Source organism: Lutjanus erythropterus, chromosome 13, assembly GCF_056507025.1.
Source record: "Lutjanus erythropterus isolate fLutEry1 chromosome 13, fLutEry1.hap2, whole genome shotgun sequence".
Classification (NCBI taxonomy): Eukaryota; Metazoa; Chordata; class Actinopteri; order Lutjaniformes; family Lutjanidae; genus Lutjanus; species Lutjanus erythropterus.
The window spans coordinates 17,017,713-17,035,971 of NC_139329.1; the positions used below are offsets into that span (position 1 = coordinate 17,017,713).

At 37.5% G+C, this 18,259-nt stretch overlaps 2 protein-coding genes across 2 annotated transcripts; one reads left to right on the forward strand and one right to left on the reverse strand.

The window, feature by feature from the left end:
- Positions 1 to 1,354: 1,354 nt before the first annotated feature.
- Positions 1,355 to 9,071, reverse strand: ube2na (ubiquitin-conjugating enzyme E2Na). Its single transcript, XM_084734185.1, has 4 exons — positions 8,917 to 9,071; positions 4,591 to 4,837; positions 3,973 to 4,113; positions 1,355 to 2,622 (listed from the first exon to the last, which is right to left on the reverse strand). Exons 1-4 carry the CDS (start codon positions 8,944 to 8,946, stop codon positions 2,576 to 2,578), a joined length of 465 nt encoding a protein of 154 aa, XP_084590311.1. The 5' UTR covers positions 8,947 to 9,071; the 3' UTR covers positions 1,355 to 2,575.
- Positions 9,072 to 16,682: 7,611 nt separating this feature from the next.
- c1qtnf13 (C1q and TNF related 13) lies at positions 16,683 to 17,781 on the forward strand. The gene has a single exon (XM_084734358.1). It carries the CDS (start codon positions 16,720 to 16,722, stop codon positions 17,749 to 17,751), a length of 1,032 nt encoding a protein of 343 aa, XP_084590484.1. The 5' UTR covers positions 16,683 to 16,719; the 3' UTR covers positions 17,752 to 17,781.
- The last annotated feature ends 478 nt before the right edge of the window (positions 17,782 to 18,259 follow it).

An 18,259-nucleotide genomic window follows, 5' to 3' on the forward strand; every position in this document is an offset into this window, starting at 1 on the left:
TTACCAACATTAAAATACTCTAACTCTATTCAGCTATGGGCAGTGCAGGAGTCAGGTTTATTCCTATTAAGAAGATTATTAATTGTTGACTGTTGTCTGGCACAGTCACGCTGCTTTCAGTGTACAAGGCTGTGGCAGTGGAAGTTTGATTATATGTTTTTAGATTAATTTATTTTTTATTTTTGAAAATTTGAGGAGATTCCTCAGTTTACTACTAGAGGGAGCTCAATCACCACTAATGGTACTCATACCATAGCTTGAGAATCTAGGGAACAGACCATATCACATACTGTTTGAACAAGCTGGCCAGAGCCCACAGTGGATCTGATGGAGCAACCCCCTCTTGGGAATTCAGACTGGGCTGTCTAAATCTGCACATATGGAGGAAATAATGCAGTCAACTGGGAATTTTCAATAGCTAACTAGTCTAATGGGTTCCTTCCCAAAAACCATACATACAGTCTAGAATAAATGATTCTTTGGTCAAGTTAAAGCAATTTCAGAGGTTGAGAATAACATTCAATTAATAAGCATAGGGGTGTAATGTTAATTATTTTATTAATTTTATTTGATAAAAGGGATGCTACTGACTGTTGTATTGTTATTGTTTTATAGTTGTACATAATAACATTCTTGCTAAAGACAATTCATGCCGTTTTTTTTTATTTTTACACATTCTTAGGTTATGGCTGGCTACTTTTATTTCATTTCATTGAAAGAGGAAAGCAGAAGCACTAAGTTAAAAAGGAAAAAATGTTGTTCACATCAGATGTTTTATTTAATAAAGGACATGTTTAAAGCCACCCTTTTTCTTTGTTATTTAATATCATAAATATGGTATTTTGGACCTTGTATTGTGGTGTTACCATACCATAAGTGCTTGGCATTGTTACATCCCTAACAAGTTTTGTGCTTCCGCTCTTTGAGGTACTTGTACTCAGTAGATGATCTGTTCAATTTTAACAGGGGATAGGCCCAGTTTGTTTTGTTCAGGTGTGACTGATGAACATACTCTTTTGGTTCTGCGTTTTTTAATATTTTAATATGGATTAAATTAACTTGAACAAGCCTAAAGCAGATATATGATCCATTACTCTGGCAGACAAAGCTACTAAACAACCCCTATGCCCCTGCTCTCTCTCTCTGCTACTAGGGGATGGCATGTTAATAAGAGGGATGCAGTTTGGTAGTTTTGTCAACAAAGGGAATGGCATCCCAACTAGCACCGTTTGTACTGGGATTCAATTATTTTCCTTACCACTGCCCTTGTCCATGAGCATTCTTACCAGTGCCTCGCAGTAATCACTGCAGTATTTCTGACACGCGTCCAATCAAGAATGACATCCACAATTAGTTATTAATCAACAGATTTTATTTACAGAACATAAAAGTATGCAGGTGGACTGTTCAAAGCATTCTGAGCGCAGGAAAACATTTCCTCCTCAGATTAATAGAAAGAATTAATTTACAAACAGTGAACTGAATACAGACATTTCAGCCAAAGACCAATCACGACAGTTGACAGTCAAAGCCTTCGGTCATCTTTTTTTAGTCTGATCCTCTATTGACTCAGTATCTCCAGCCCACCCCTGCCCCCCTCACGTCATCAAACAACTGAAAGCTCACATGTAACCAATGCTTTGTGAAATAAATGCCATTGGAAGAAGTAAACCAGAGTCTTGTAGCATTAGACCGTGATGACAAAAGGGGAAAAAGCAGAGTGGTTAGTATGGCAACTGCTAGAAAGATTCACATACAAAAAGACTGGATATGGTAATAAAACATACAGTATGTGCTAAAACTAAGGAAAGGTCCACAATGTCAACCCTAGCCTCCACTCTCCCCCACACCATCTACAAGCCTACTGTTTACACTGAGAGAGGTTGAAAAAGTTAATGTGACCGTGGAAGGCTCAGTTTGGTTTTCAGTTATAATATTTTGTATTTAATGCAGCCAGATGCAACTTAAAGATTGTTTATGCGTCCTGTTGGCCCATCTACACAGAACGAATCTCTGGTCCGCCTCCAGGTGAGTGTCTACATACAGTGGGCTAGTATCAGTTAGCTGCTTTTAATAAACAAACAGCAACACGAGAAAACAAAGTTAAAAGAAATATTATACAATATTGACCACATCTAGCCAGTGTCTCCTCCCTACCCACTCCACTGCTCCGGAACCCCCAAACCCACATCCCCACCAAAAATGTGGAACACAGGACCCCCTTTCCCCCTCTGAACGTGCTTGTTTAAGCAGTAGTTGGCAGAAGCTTCCCAAAATCAATGGACAAAGAAAGCCAGGTGAGTAGATCTAAAACCTCTGCCCATGCATTTCAACAGCAGTGAGTAAGGACAACAACGAGTCATATCATTGCTAGTGTGCATTTAAATCACCAATTGTCAGCAGTTGTTTTTTTTTTCCTTTACAATATATTCATTTTATTTCATAATATATATGTAAATATATATTTAAAGACTGTGTCCTTTAAATGCAAATAAAGTTGGAAGAGGTCTTGGCAGAGCATGAGGAGTTGTGTTCACACATCACTTCCACTTGTTTCTCCACGTGTTAGGCTGCTCTACACTTCATTTTTGTTTCCAGCATAACGCCTGGTCCATAACTTGGCTGTAGAGTGAAAACAAAACAACAGAATGTGGACTTTAGTCACATAAAATTTACCCATTTTTTTGAAAAAAAACAAAAAAAACAAAAAAAAACAAAGCCTGTATTAAGACGCATCTGTTTTAATGACCCCTATACCCACCCACACATGCCAACATTAAACCCTCTGTGAGGGCAAGGAAAAACTTGGATGGAAACTTCAATCAGGGTGGTAACAAATTAATTGGTTTGAGTGCTAGTCAGATTGTATCCATCTGTAGTTCACATTCAGCCATTCAGACCAACACTCAAGAAGTAGTCCAGTTTAGGATGTAAACATGACACGCATGCAATGGGTCAGCTGAAAAGTCCAGTCTTACAAAATTGTTACTGTCAGTAATACTGTTGAGAATCAGTTTTAAATTGATTTGATTATTGCCTCTACTGCATGAATTCATAATATTTCATGAGATAATTGTGATGCATCTAAGAGACGATTTTTCCCTCACCCCTAGCATGGGCATCATAAGCTCAGGAGCAATGCATCCTGGTACATGCATGCACCACAGGAAGAACTCTGTGAGCAGGAGAACTTACCTTTTTCCATCAATATAGCCCACACTGAGGAATTTAGTGTTTCAATTAACAACATTTACCATCAACGCTGATTTGAGATCCATATAAAAAGTGGTGAATTTTTCCTTTAATAAGAATAACAGGCAAATACAGTAGACACAAACTGGACATAAATAACTCTTAATGTGGTCAATGTGGTCATGAAGTAAGTAAATCAACATTTTTATACAATATGTTGATTAGTAAATTAAAAGAACAGATGGCTTGGAATTGCTCATATCTAAAGGTTTCACCAATCTAGGGGCCTGCATTTAGTGAAACTTTTAAGACGATGATTTTATGAGAAAATATAAAACAAATTAAAATTCTTCCAAAGTTTGTTAAAATTTAATTAGAACTGCAGCACTAGGATCATTAGGTCAGTACTAATACTCATATTATTTCATTAAAAATAATATACCTTATCATAAATCAAAATACACCAAATCCAAAATGAAGTAGGCTGTGAAAAAAACTACTCTTCTGCCACTGTATCCAGGCAAGGTAAGGACAGAAAGAGAGACAGGAGAAGAGGTTTTGACTGTTTCATATTCTAAAATGTTTTTAAAATGAAAATTATAGTTTTAGTGTTAACTAACAATGTTGGTGTATGGTAGTTTCAACAAATTTCCTTTACTGAGATACACAATAAATTGTACATAGAGTTTTGGTTTTTGTGTGTATGTATGTATTTTGTCAAGAATTGTGTGGAAAGTGTAACTGACCCTCCACTGAACCCAGCCTGATCACAGCTCTCACCTATTTCTATGGCATCAGCTTCACTGGACTTCCACTGCTCTGCAACGTCATTTGCTAAGGGATCATCAGGGTTGGGCGCACTTAGTAACGCCTGGATTGAGAGCAGCACTGTACGAATCTGCAGAGCTGGTGACCATTTATCTAGAAAAAACAAAAACAAACAAACAAACAAACAAACAGAGGGATTAAAGTAGACAGCAAGAAACAGAGTGTAAGACATTGTAAAAGAGAGAATAGAAGAGTAGAGACTTAACAGTGTGTCTATTTTAAGCTGAAGCAGCGGCGAAGAGATAGTAGTAATAAGCAGTAGTAGTGGCACAAAGCTCCAGTTGGGGGTCAAAAGTGTAACGTAAGAGGCCCTTGATCTTTTGAGCAAGATGAAATCGGCAAATCCCTCAATTCATTCACAGGCAGAACATCATAGGACATAATACCTACAGGCTTTCCTACAGTAACTGGCTGAACAGAACAAAGAACCGATACAAAGTGGCTGTTAAAACTAAAGTTAAACAAATGTCCTGTCAACAGAAAACATGTCCTTTAAAGTAAATCACAATGTGTGCCAGACAAAGCTAGCTATCCAAGCATAAACTGTGACTTTACAGAGTAATGACTTACCTTTCAGAATGTCTAGACATATTCTTCCCAACTTGTCTACATTGGGATGATATATTTTGGTCATGAAGCGTACTTTAGGAGCTGCCATGGGATATTCCTCTGGTAAAAAGAGTTCAAGTTTAAATGTCCCCCCCTCAAAAGGTGAGTCCTGAGGTCCAGCAATGACCACATGAAAGTAGCGAGCGTTGCCTTCATCCGGCTCTGCCTTGATGCCTGGGACAGGCTCTGCAAGCAAACGCTGAGTTTCCTGGTGCAGAAAGAGGAAGCAGGAAGAAATTAACTAAAAGTGGCAGCCACCATATTATCCTCCAGTGCTTTCACATTTGCATACAGAGATGTGTGTGTTTGGCAAAATGTTTCTCATCTGTATATCTGAGTGGAGGGACACAAATTGGGACAGGTGGAGCAGGGCAGCACTGAAACAAGACAGCACAAGGTGAAAAAAACAACTAACCAATCTGCATTCCTGTCTACTTTTTTGTTGCAGATATCTTTTGTGAATGACATGTATAAAAGGCTTGCTAACTTGCAAATAGCAATACCAGCATTTAGGCAGTATTGGAAGGATTTTTGATTCTGTATCGAAATTGGAAGAACCACAGAACATAGCTAAGATTTTTAAAAGGCATGCAGCAACTGCCAAATAAATTACAAAGGGGGCAGAGCAGCCAGTCTGCATTCCTGTTTCTTTGCAACAGTTTTTTTGTAAATAGCAAATGCATAAAGCTATATTTGTATGTGACAAGTACTATCCAGGTTTGTAGAATAAACTTTCTGTGATGCCCAACAATATATCTGATGATTGAAAGGAGCAGACTGTCACTCTGATATTTACTGAAGCATTTTTTCACATCTGGGAGGCAGTATTTTATGCACATCTCCTTCAGTGACAGAAGCATACACAGTGCACACTGTATAGGTTAATGCTCCGTTATGACAGCTACAAATAAAGCTGTGATTTAAAGACCTACACTTGTACAAAGCATTTGGAGTTGGACCCAACTTTAGTTGTGGAAACTACACATTGCAATGCTGAAATGATATTAAAAATATTTGCATTAGAGCCTCAGCAATTAATCGATTAGGTGTCAGCTATTAAATTAGTCACAAACTATCTTGATAATTGATTAATTTGTCTGAATATTTTTTAAGGAAAAAAGTCTGAATTCTCCGATTCTCTGATGTGAATATCTTCCAGTTTAGTTACTTCTCTATGACAGTAAACTGAATATCTTTGGGTTGTGGAAAAAACAACACATTTGAAGACATCATCTTGGGCTTTAGGAAACAGTGATCAAGATTTTTCACCATTTTATATACATATATACATTTTTATATAATCTGCATCTCTGGGTGAAAAGTCCGCAGGAATTGTTATTTAATTTAGGCAACATTTGTTTATCATTACCAAAACATTTGTAAGTCATTATCATTCTAACAACAGAGATGGTAGACAGGAGGTCGACTGTAGTCTGCTTGGCTTTTATCCTTTATCACAGAGAGGAGGGTGGCTTTGACTGCAACAGTGTCTCACTGCTGTAATTCTGAAGACACTCTGTGCAGTATGTAACTGTCTTTTAGAGGTGACACTGACTCAGCCACTGCTCCACAGGAGACCATTGCTTCCATTCCCATTAGCCATTGCAGCAACATTTCTCCCAAATCATAGTGACTAACAACCAAGTGACACCAAGAAAGACACACCTTTACTGTGAAAGAGACGCAGATATCTGGTATCTCCTGAGGTATGCATAAGGCAGCGTGAGTGACACACCTGACCTCAGAGATGCCTTTAACAGCAAAACTACAGTCAGGCTCACTGCTGTACATATTGTTATATAAACTGCAGAGTACCCAACTCTTCAGTGCATTCTACATTCCCTAAACTGTAGTATTGATAAATAAATCTAGTTATCCAGCTAAATGAGTGCTTTTTTTGATTATTTTCCTACTCAAAAAAATAAAAAAATAAATAAAAAATAGTATCCTGTGGTGCCTGTTTGAAATGCAACCTATTGTAATATATGCATCATGTTTGACTACAACAGAGATATAACCGCATATCCAACTATGTATAAAATAAAATAAAGCTAGCCATCAGCTGGCCCGCTTGTTTTTGACGTTTTTTTCCTGAATGCAACTGGGAGTGAGATTCCTGAAATGTTTCAGATAACCCACAGACAAAACCATGCAGTGAAAACACAGACGGGAGAGGGGCTCCCAGTCCCAGTCACACGCTCTGAGGGCTCAAGGGCTCGGTCCACTAAGTACTGTTCCCAGCCCTGCAACCTTTTCCCACCAACACCAGTCAATGGTCTTCCACCTGTGCAAGCTTCTTTTAAATCCCATTTATGTTCCTAAAAAAAAATCTTTCTTAATAAAAGTTAATACAGGAAAAAATACGATATCTAAAAAATGAAAATTATTTTTTAAAATCAATCAGTTGATCAAATTAATCACCAAAATATTTTGATAATCGATTAATATTGCAGTCATTTTTCAAGCAACAATGTCAAACAATAGCTGGTTCCAGCTTCTTAAATGCAAGGACTGCTATGGGTTTGATATTTGGGTTTTGGACTGCACTGGACATAAGCAATTTGAAGATGCTGCTTTGCGCTCTGGGAAACTGTGATGATCATTTCTGTCATATTATGGACTAAATGATAAATTGATTGATCATGCAAATAATCATGAGATTAATTGATAATGAAAACAATCATTAGTCGCAGTCCTACTAAACAGTATTCCTTTACAAATCCTAAGCTACAAACTACACAGGGTGAAAGAATGTTATTTGCATATTTGCAGTGAGGATACTGTAAAGGTACCACAAAGAAAAAGGGAAAAAGTTCGTGACTTCTGTAAGGCTTGTCTATTACAACTAATGTTGAAAAGTGAAGAACCAAACAAATAGTGGTCTGAATGAAAATTAGTCATTTATTAGGTTCACAAATAGAAAAACTGGTCAGCTGTTCTGTGTTTCATATTATAAATTAAATACTTGGGAATTTGTAGCTGCTGATCAGACACTGAAGCAGTTTCAACACATCATCCTTTTCTTTGCAAACTTAACTATAGCACCAAGGAAGCAAAATACCACCATGATTTTTAAGCATATACATTTGGGATCAGAAACCTTGCTTGTAGGCTACACAACCTGAAACAACCTTTGATGTTATACCGCCTTTGACTCTTACTACTCTGAATATTTCATTTCTTAAATAAATTGTACAATAGTTGTACACTTTAATGTTTATTTGTCTATGTTTCCTAGACTTCTGCTTTCACAGCTTATAGTCATTAGTTATTAATTGTTAAGCTATTATGAAAACCAATAATCCAGTAAACATTTATATAGTCTTGCATCTAACCCTAACCCTTAAAGGCAATCATAATGCTTATGTGGCCCAGGATGAAATTGAGCTAGACACCCTTTGTTTAGATTGTGAACATCACTTGCTGCCCCACAGAGCCAGAGGCCATGCCACAAAGGTCTACTTCACTGGAGATGATTTCTAGGCCAAGTATCAAACCAGGATGGGAAATTAGCACCAAAAAATACTGAAGTGGCTGGTAGATTTACATCATAAAATTAAGACTAACTACTTAGTGGCTGGTGAATTTGAATATGTAAATTATCTGTCAATCGCTGGTAGGTTGGCTGCTCACATTTTGCAAAGTTAACTTCCCACCCTGCAGCAAACGTTCCATCCACACCACTTCCTTCATTAATGACCAGATTAAGTTATGATAACGTTTAATATACTTCCTGGCTACTTGTAAACTATAGAGCAAAACGGTGTGAAAAAATTAAGACTACAAGAAGCAAACACACCATCTTAAGTTTAACCTAAGTATGCTTAGCTAAGCTAAACATAAGGTTAACGTTATAGTACTGGGAGTATCAGGCTAACTATTACCACTGAAAAGGCAAACAAAGCCAAATAACTGGCCGTGGTTAGCATAGTTAGCCTGGTTAGCCAGCCATTAAGTCAGCACTATCTTGACAGTAGCAACTTGAAAGCAATATTCTGTTTGAAAAATATATTTAGAAGACACAATCCCGGAAGTTAACACGTTTATTTTCTTTTTTACAAAGTGCTGATGTGTTTTTAACCCACCGCGTCTCGAAGCACAGCAATGAAACGGAAGTTACTTTATCAAACTACCGTTAGCGAGGTGAAAGCTAACGTTAGGCTAGCACACAAAACTGTTAACCGGGGCGTGTACCAGGAAAGCACCGGGAGTTCACACTGTGCATGTAGAGTTTTAATCATGACAGAGAAGTCACACATTCAGCTGTTTAAAGTGTGAAATTATTACCTTTACGATCCTGCGGGGCAGTCCTGCCATCTTGTCTTAAATGCGGGCTTTTAGCTCTCGTGCCTCCTCTCTGTCGTTGGCATTGACAGCAAACACACGTCTTCCGCGGTCTTCCGGGTTCTCTGCGTCATCGCAGGGGATGGAGAGACAGGGATGGAGCTGACGGAGGTCTTTTTTAACTGAATTCAATTCAGTTTAAAGGGGCTTCATTGATGGGATACAGACGTTTTCATTGCCAAAGCAAATGTGAAAAAAAAAACCAACAAATAAATGTACAATGCCAAATTAAGTGAGAAATATGAGCCACAAAATGTACATAAACTGAAGGAATGTAATTGTTTTTTTAGAAATATGTGTATGTATATATTACAAATGTGCAAAAAAAAAAAAAAAAAAAAAAAGAAAGAAAGAAAAAGAAAGAAAAAAGGAAAAGATACTGCATAGTTCACATGAAGTGCATTTAGTGTGTAACCATGTAAGATATTTTGGAGGGCCCAGTGTAGTTCCTGGGTTAGGGTCACACTGGGCCTGAAGATGAACAGGCAAGATCATGCAAAATTACTGGACAAATTTTGAATGCAGCTGAAAATAGTCACGCTGCTGTAGGTGCGATCGGTTCACCATAGTGATTTTGTAAAATCTAGAGTTTTTGGTGTGAGTTACTGAGTTTTGGAGATAGTGGCTGTAGAGATGTCTGCCTTCGCTCCAGTATAATGTAACTACTGTAGATGTTATTAGACTCAAGATAATCCACATACCTTGTTGTGAGCAGTTACATTTAGGAACTATTTTCTTTCTGCAATAGAATCTTTTGGAACTACTTTCAGTAGTTCCTATATCAAAGTAGCAGGGTCATGATTTTTGTAAAGAGATAATGGTTTTGAAGTTTTCAAAAGTAATTCTCACCATCATACTGGTGAGAAGGCAGACATCTCTAAAACTTTGCAGCTCACACCCAAAAAATCTAGATAGATAAATAGCACTACAGGCCAGAGGAAAAATATGTATTTTTGTATAATTCATTTTTTCACATTGTGTCACAGGTTGGTATCCATCACCTTCCTTGCTGACAGAGGAAACGGTACCATGAAAAGGACACTTGCATGTATGCTTAAGATTTAATTGAGTAAGATTCAGAAGTGGAGTTAGCTCATATACATGAGTTAATTAACTAAGAACATATTCACAATGTTTGCAGTTAACCATTTACAGATTTATGCACACTGTTGTTATTTACATGATTGAATATTTACCACACCATCTTTAAAATTAGTTAAATAATTTGCTGAATCTGCCTCTTGTGGTTCCTATACATTAATTTAAGTCTATGGCATTGAGTCGACTTAAGTCCTTCTGATGTCTGATTGATTAGTTCAGCCACATGTGAGTTGTAACCAGGAAATGTGAAGCTGCTGAAATGTGGTGAATTATAAAAGTTATCTGTTGTCATCCTATTGTGTCTTCCTAATTACAGTAATCCAACCAGTACACATCAAACAATTACATTACTTTATGAAATGTTTCTCAGTGTTAATTTTAGAGGTGACAAATGGAGGTTAACTCCTTTATAATTTTGTAGATTTCTCCAAATGTTATGGGGCTCTGGACAGCACCCATGTGTGTATGAAGCCTTTGTCCAGCCTGCAGACTTTATCATTCCTCTAAAGAAAGTAGTTTCAGCAGATTCTACTGCAGAGAGAAAGTACTTCCTACATGAAACTGTTCACAACGATGTGTGTGGAGTGTTTTGTATTACTGAGTCATGGTTTGTGGAAAGATACACTCCTGTTGAGTTTTTCAAATTTTGGGGCACTTTGAGCACAACAGGACTGGTGCCATCAAGTTCCATTATATGGCTGCACCTAAGAATTATTTTCTAAACAACTGATCTATTGATTTTTGTTTTTGTTTTTTGATTGATCTATCAATTAATTTATCAGTTAATTTAATTATTATTTTTTATTATTTAATCCTGAAAAATAAACACATAAAGCACATTAGGATAATGATCATGTGGCATATTGCCTGGTTAATAGACTCCATGTCAGATGCCTGATCAGAAAATACTTCACCTCCAATTCAAAAGGAGCTGTGATGCATATTAATTTAATCACTACTCACTGTCAACCCTTCACTGAACTGGAAAATCATTATTTTGACTTAAAACTTAAACTGGTTATGACATGAAGTTATTTCCTCAAGGGAGTCATATGCAGGTAGGATGATCTCTGACGGTGTATATTTGCATCAGTGTAGGCCAAAGAAAATACTTTTCGTCATATTTCCAACAACTGAAATGAAGCACAGACAGTCTATAGCGGTTTAGCCATTTGTGACTCATACATGGCTGATGAAGTGAACAGAAAGTACAAAATGTCAGAATCAAGCTGTTAGATGACTCATGGTGTAAAGTTAACAGCAGCAGTGCAGACATAACTTTGAACACAGGGGTGATGAAGAAAATCTATTCAAAGTGACTGCTACTAACAGAAACATGTTCCATGTGCTGATAATCCTCATATATCATGTTTGGGTGCTGACAGAAAGTAAACAGGACGATGCTGCTGCTGCTGCTGCTGCAGCTGCAGGAGGAGGACGGGTTGCTCGGTGCTTCACTTCCAGCACTCGTGTGAGGCAGCTGTCCCGCTGTGATAAGTCATGTCCAATTTGTGGAGCTTAAGAGAGACAAACTGTTGCACCTCTGTCTAAAATAGTCCCACACTTTAGATGATCGTGGCAAGTCTTGCTCTCTGCAGCTTGTTCTTCAGGTGAATCCATGCTCTGACTGGGCGCAGCAGTTCATAACAACGCGTTGATGCATGATATGCAAATCAACGTATATTTGTAATCGATGACGTTGATTATGTCGACAAATTGCACCAGCTCTATTCCATTATACTGGCAAGAAGGCAGACCTTTCTTTTGCTGATATCTCCAAAACTCAGCAGCTCATACGGATAAATAGCACTACAGGTTAGAGGGGAAAATATTTTATATTTTTTGACTTTGGGATGAACTGTCCCTTTAAAGATAAATTTGACGGATAGCTTTTTCCCCACACATTTTCTATAGATATTGTGATAATATTCTAATTGCATATTTTTTAGCCACAATGATTGTGCAGTGAAAATCTAGTTACAGCCCTGATCTTGGCCAATATAAAAATATATGCTTCTGCTTCAGCATTCCCTGGAGTTCACAATCTACCTGCAGTTGATTTAGATATTAATGTCCTGTTTAAAATGGTGTGACCAAACTTTATTCTTGATATAATGTCCTACCTCTTTCTGCTTCTGCTGATTTCTGTTGATTCACTTACATTAGAACACTGTATTGGCCCTCATTTCCTCTATCTATCTATCTCATTCTTCTGTGGGATGAATAACATTAGAGACAGGAAAACAAAAGGTTGAAAGTCAGCGTTTGAAAGCTTGAAATCTAATAAAAAGTTTTGCAGGATCGAAACCAACTTTTGAAGCCTTGTATAATGTTTTGCTAAGCTGAAAAAATTAAGTCAAGTTCCTCGCCAACTGCGGCGCTCTTTTTACAGTTTTTCTCAATACACTTTGTTTTTTTGTTTTTGTTTTTTTTTTTTTTTAAAAGTAATACTGTCAAAACTAGTTGGCAGGAAATATGAATCAACTTAACCAGTTTTGTTGCTGTTTCTATGTGACACAGCAGTTTTGGACACTACAGGTGTCAGAATTCTGGGGGCAACTCTTGGGGAACCAGAGCAAAAATATGTTGTTGTTTTTTTAATTAAACTGGTAGCATAGATTGTTTGTACATATTACCTAAAAAGGGGATGATCTATAGAGCAAGGCAGTAATTCATCATAGTCAGTGTTTAAGGAAGATATTCTACATAAATGTGTCAATATGAAGAACAAAAATGTACCAACAGACACATCAGATTTTTCTTTATAGCCCTGCAACTCCCTGTGGTAAGCTCTATTTGAACATTCACTTTGACAGTATTAATTAGAAATTATTCAGTTTGGTCTTTTTATGATTAACAGTAACAAAATCAGAGAATTAAGGCAATTTTATTTACTGAACAATCCCATTTCTAAAGAAATATATTAATGACATATTTGCATTTTCTGGATGTTGTGATATTGGCACAGAAACAAAACATTTTTTTTTTCTTTTTTTGTAGAACATGTATTTTAAATGTCGTGTGGGACAAAGATTCATTTACAGAACATTTTAGAGCCTTTAGAAAAACAATCAACAATCACAATGACAGAAGCTTTTATTTTACATCTCCTGATTTGGAGGCAAAGTTGTGTGTCAGTAACTTTCATGGACACGGTAAAAAAAAAATCAGAAAGCAGTCAAGACAATGGTCACCTACAGTGCCTCAAAAACCTTTTTCATTTTTAAAAGTTTTTGTGTGTCCCCATCCTTGTTTAGTCTTCACAGCTTCATGTGACTTTGTATGAACAAAACATTAGAGCAGACTGCAACACACACAAATTAAAATAATATCATGGCATCAGTTTTACAACATTTAAGTAAGAGTTACAATCATTTAACACATGCATAATTAAACAATTGGAACATTACCATTATTGTGGTTTATTAATATTATTTTAAAGCCAATATTTATTTTATTGTACACTGATTGCTCATTTAATGAAGAATGTCAGTGCTTTTCCTCCAACTGATGAATTGTCCCACCGCTCACCCTCCACAACACTTTGTTTATTGCACTGAAGAGTGCAGTTTTTTATGCATTACAACACTTGAAATCCCAAAATAACCTTGCCAACTGATGTAACTGAGATTAATGTGGCAGTTCATTGTTTGGCGATTTCATTTATCTTCTATGTGCACCTTTCCAGGACCTGTTTATCTAAACTGACTTGCTGATTTGGAAGCAAAAGTTTCTCTAAAGTTGAAGGGCCAAACTTCGTGTCTCACAGCTACTCCACCTCTTCCAGACAAAACAAAGCATGAATTAGACTTAACACCTCCATGGACCAATAAGGCTGTACGACGCAGCTGCATTTTCACTTTTTTCACACTGCAAGCTGAATGGGAGCCATAGATTGGAGAGCATTTGAAGCTCCTCCTCCTGACATCCCTGTGTGGACAAAAGCGTCGCTTTAGGTGTCAGGCCAGACATGGACATTAGCAGTGCAGCAAACTAAGAGGAACTTTATTTAAAAAGCTGACTAAGAAGACATCCAGCATGCCACGTCTGTCCCAGCATAAACCAGCAGGTGGGTTTGATATTGTTTATAATTGATTACTCTTTTGAGTATAAATTCTGTGTATAGAAACAGAAGTGGAATAGGGTTTGTTATGTTTCATTATAGAGATTCCTGAATTTTCTCATAATTACAGGTTATTGTCTGATCTTGTCCATTGCATTCACATTCTATTTTATATCATTGATACATAAATGTAAATTATGCAAAAAAAAAAAAAAAAAAGAAAAAGAAAAAAGAAAGTGTTACACTGTAAATTGTTTCCAAATGTTAAACAGTTACCTTTAAGATAAGTTTATTTCAACGCTGACCTTGGCTTTTCCACCACATGTTAGGGCTAAATATCTATCATTAATGTTTTGTAAAATATGTATATTACAGGCAACAGGGGAAACAGCCAGGTGTAAAATCTGAGCCTATAATTACAACCCACGTTTGTTGTGTTACAGGTGCAAGGCTTCCGCTCATTTAGTCATGATTATAGAAGCTCTTCACATCAATGTGTCCTAGTAGGATTTTAAATGAATATATTTCTATATGTTTATGCAAACATTGTGAAATATTTTAATGGCTTTGTGAATTTGTTTCATTCTAAAATTGAATATGGCATGCTCTAGGAAAGGCAGAATGGCAGAATTTGCGAGAAAGTAAACAAATCAATTCCCTAAAAATATTCAAAAAACTTCACTGATGACATTCTCATAGTAATACTACTAATAATAATAATTAATATTATTAATAATAATAATAATACTAATAATGATAATAATGATGAGGACTGATTTCCTGCCACGTATGCAAGCTTCATAGTAATGTTGAATTTTTCAGTGGTGTCATTTAGCCTTTTGCCCTGCCTCACCTCACCAGCCCTCCAAAAAATTTCCATTGTTCAGCACACAGAGGAACAGATGAACCAGCACCTAATCTAGTCCCTTCTCTCAGTGCACAGAGAGAACAGACAATATCAGCCACATTAGCATGCTTGAGTTGAGTGGCAAGATGCATCTCGACAGGGCTCAGACACACTTCCTTATCAATTTGGAATATTTTATATATCGAGGCTTTGTTGGTCAATATTAGTCTGATATGCAGATCTTTATCTGAGTGGGGCTCCTGGGGACCCCAAGAATAAACTACTGTAAGAAACGACCATCATAGCAAAAAGTTATTTCTTTTCTATACCAAAAGGAACTATTATGGTTATAATTTTAGAAAAAGTTTTAGAAAAAGGTAATTTGCATGTTGTGTAAAAGGAAAATAGACAGAGCACATGAAGAAATCTTTATTTGTCTGTTCCAAAACAACTGATTATTATTGTGTGATACATGATAGAAACAGAAAACAATGATGTGAAGTCATTAGAAACAAACTGATTGACAAAGTTATAAAAAACTAGACTGATAGAATCAAGATATGACAAGAAGTCAACCTCTGGGGTCTGCAGGCACCAGTTGGTAGAATTAAGGTTAAATTGAGGCAATGTCTACCTGTAATGTCTCATCTCAGCATATGAGTTGTGAGCAGTTCAGCTTAAACAACTTTTTTCTTCTTTTCATTTTGTTTCATTTGAAGAATTTTACAAGTAAAAACATAACGGCAGAAAAGCCAGAGAAGAAACATTTTTCTGTAAGAGTTTTTTTTCCCCTTTTTGTATCCCTTTAAAGGAAAAGTTACACTATTCTTGAAGAAATAGTCTTATTTGCCTCCTAGTGGAGAGTTATATGAAAAGATTGATGCCACTCTCATATCTGTGGGTAAAAATGATACATCAGCAGCTGGGTTAGCTTAGGACAAACAAGGAAACAGCTAGCTAGGCTCTGTGTGACAATGATAAAATCTGACCACCAACACAGGCAACGCCTGTTTGTTTTTACATTCAGTTTTTGTACACAACATGATGCAATGTGTTTATTAGTGAGTTCTCTTTTTGTTTTACCATTTGTGCCAGGGTAACTGTTTCCTCTTGTGTCTTTGTGCTAAGCTAAGCTAATGTCTGCTGGCTGCAGCTTCTTATTTAACAGCCAAACATACGAGTGTAATCTTCCAGTTTTTCCCAGTTTGGTTTTGACTCGAGGGACCTCAAGAATTAACCAATATTACTTGGAACAATAACGTGTGTTTGTGTTTTTATGCAAAAAAGTATAATTTCCTCATTAAAATCCTTAAAAGGGTATCTACTCCTTCTAGCTCATTAACATTTTCATAATCTATGAATATGTAAAGTTTATTCATTCTCAGTGTTTGTGCACTGACAGCTTCAAGTTTCTACATCAAAATTTGTATAAGTTGCAATTTGGACCACGAATGATGAGTTGTGATGTCACAAATCATGCTCATAGGCCCACCCCTGAAAAAAGGATTTTCAGTGATCACAGAGAAACTCTCCACTTTCAGCAGATAAATGTGAAGATATCCTTTTAGTACCAAACTCTGCATATATGTCATTCTGCACAGTGAAACTCAAACATCCAATTGTAAGAACAAAAAGAAAAACATAATTTTCAGTGGAGTGGGATTTTAATTTCTTTGATCTTCTCTCTTTTTTAGCTCATTGGAGCACACGTTGCTACCTGGTATGTTTATTCATCATGATTGCCTGCTGTAGACCAGTTTCACTCCTTCAGGCCCCTCCAGTGACGACAGGTCTCCGCTCTGCTTTCTCTGCCACACAAACCAACAATGTGATGGGAGGCAAGCAAAAGGCAGTGACCTTCAACAGGCTCATGGTCAACATCGGAGGGGACTTTAATCCGGACACCGGCCACTTCCGCTGTCGAATCCCCGGGGCGTACTACTTCTCCTTCTCTGTGGGGAAATTTCCAAAGAAAATGCTCTCTGTCATCCTGGTGAAGAACGGAGAGGAGGTGCAGGCGATCGCGTACGACGACTACCGCAAGAAAGGGAGGAAAGTTCAGAGCCAGAGTGTGATGATTTCTCTGAAGGAGATGGACACAGTGTGGCTGCTCCTGCAGCAGAGTCCTCAGTATGCTCTGTACAGCAATGCTGGGCCTTACATCACCTTCTCTGGTTACCTCGTCTATCCTGACGTCTCCCCATCCAGCTACATGACCAACCACCTGTCCCCACCAGGCCTGTCCTTCCCTCACTGCCCGCCTCAGGCCGACTCCTGGGCCCGGGGTCAGATGTCAGAGCAGCCACGGTCGGCCTTCTCTGTGGCGCGGACGTCCACACTCATGGGTCAGAGCAGCAGACAGCAGGACAAGCCACCTCTGACCTTTGATGTGGAATACGTCAACATTGGCGGGCATTTCAACAAAACCTCAGGCCTGTTCACGTGTCACTTCCCGGGCGCGTACTTCTTTGCCTTCACCGTGGGGAAACACCCTCGTAAGGCCATTTCTGTGAAGCTGATGACAGGGAAGGGTCAAGTGCAGGCCATGGTGTTTGATGAGGACACGTCGAAGAGACGGGAGATGCAAAGTCAGAGCTTGTTGCTGTCCCTCCGTCGGGGTGACAGTGTGTGGCTGTACAGTCAGCAGGATGAGCGTTATGCCGTCTACAGCAACCAGGGGAGGTACACCACCTTCTCTGGCTTCCTGGTTTATCCTGAAGCAGAAACACTCACAACTTCCACCACATCGGACAGAACTCACCTCTAAATGTCTTCACCCCTCATGGTGTCCTAAAAAGTCTTGAATATGTTGTCAGTATAGTCTACGTACATTTACTGCTTCTTTTGTTTTACAGTAAATAATAATAGGGATGACATTTGTTACCACGTTACTCCATAAGATGGTGCTATAATACAATTATGGACATGAACCAGCATGCAACATGGTTATATCTTCTTCTTGATTAAGTAATACATTTTGGTTTTTGATTCACATTTACTTTTAAATTCTTTGTCTTTAGAAGTTTTACATGTAAAAATGATTATTGCATGGCGAGGATAATTATGTAAATGATGTATAGTTTATTAACATTTACTCACTGTAAAAATGAGATTTAGATACATCATAGTCATGTAAGGTGAGATAGTCATGTTATAATGTGGATATATCTGTATCTGATTTCATGTTTTATGTGTATTTCAGGAAATAAATAAATTCAAACAACACTTCAGTGAATAAAATAGGTCTTTTTTCCTGTTACATTGAGGACAAGATG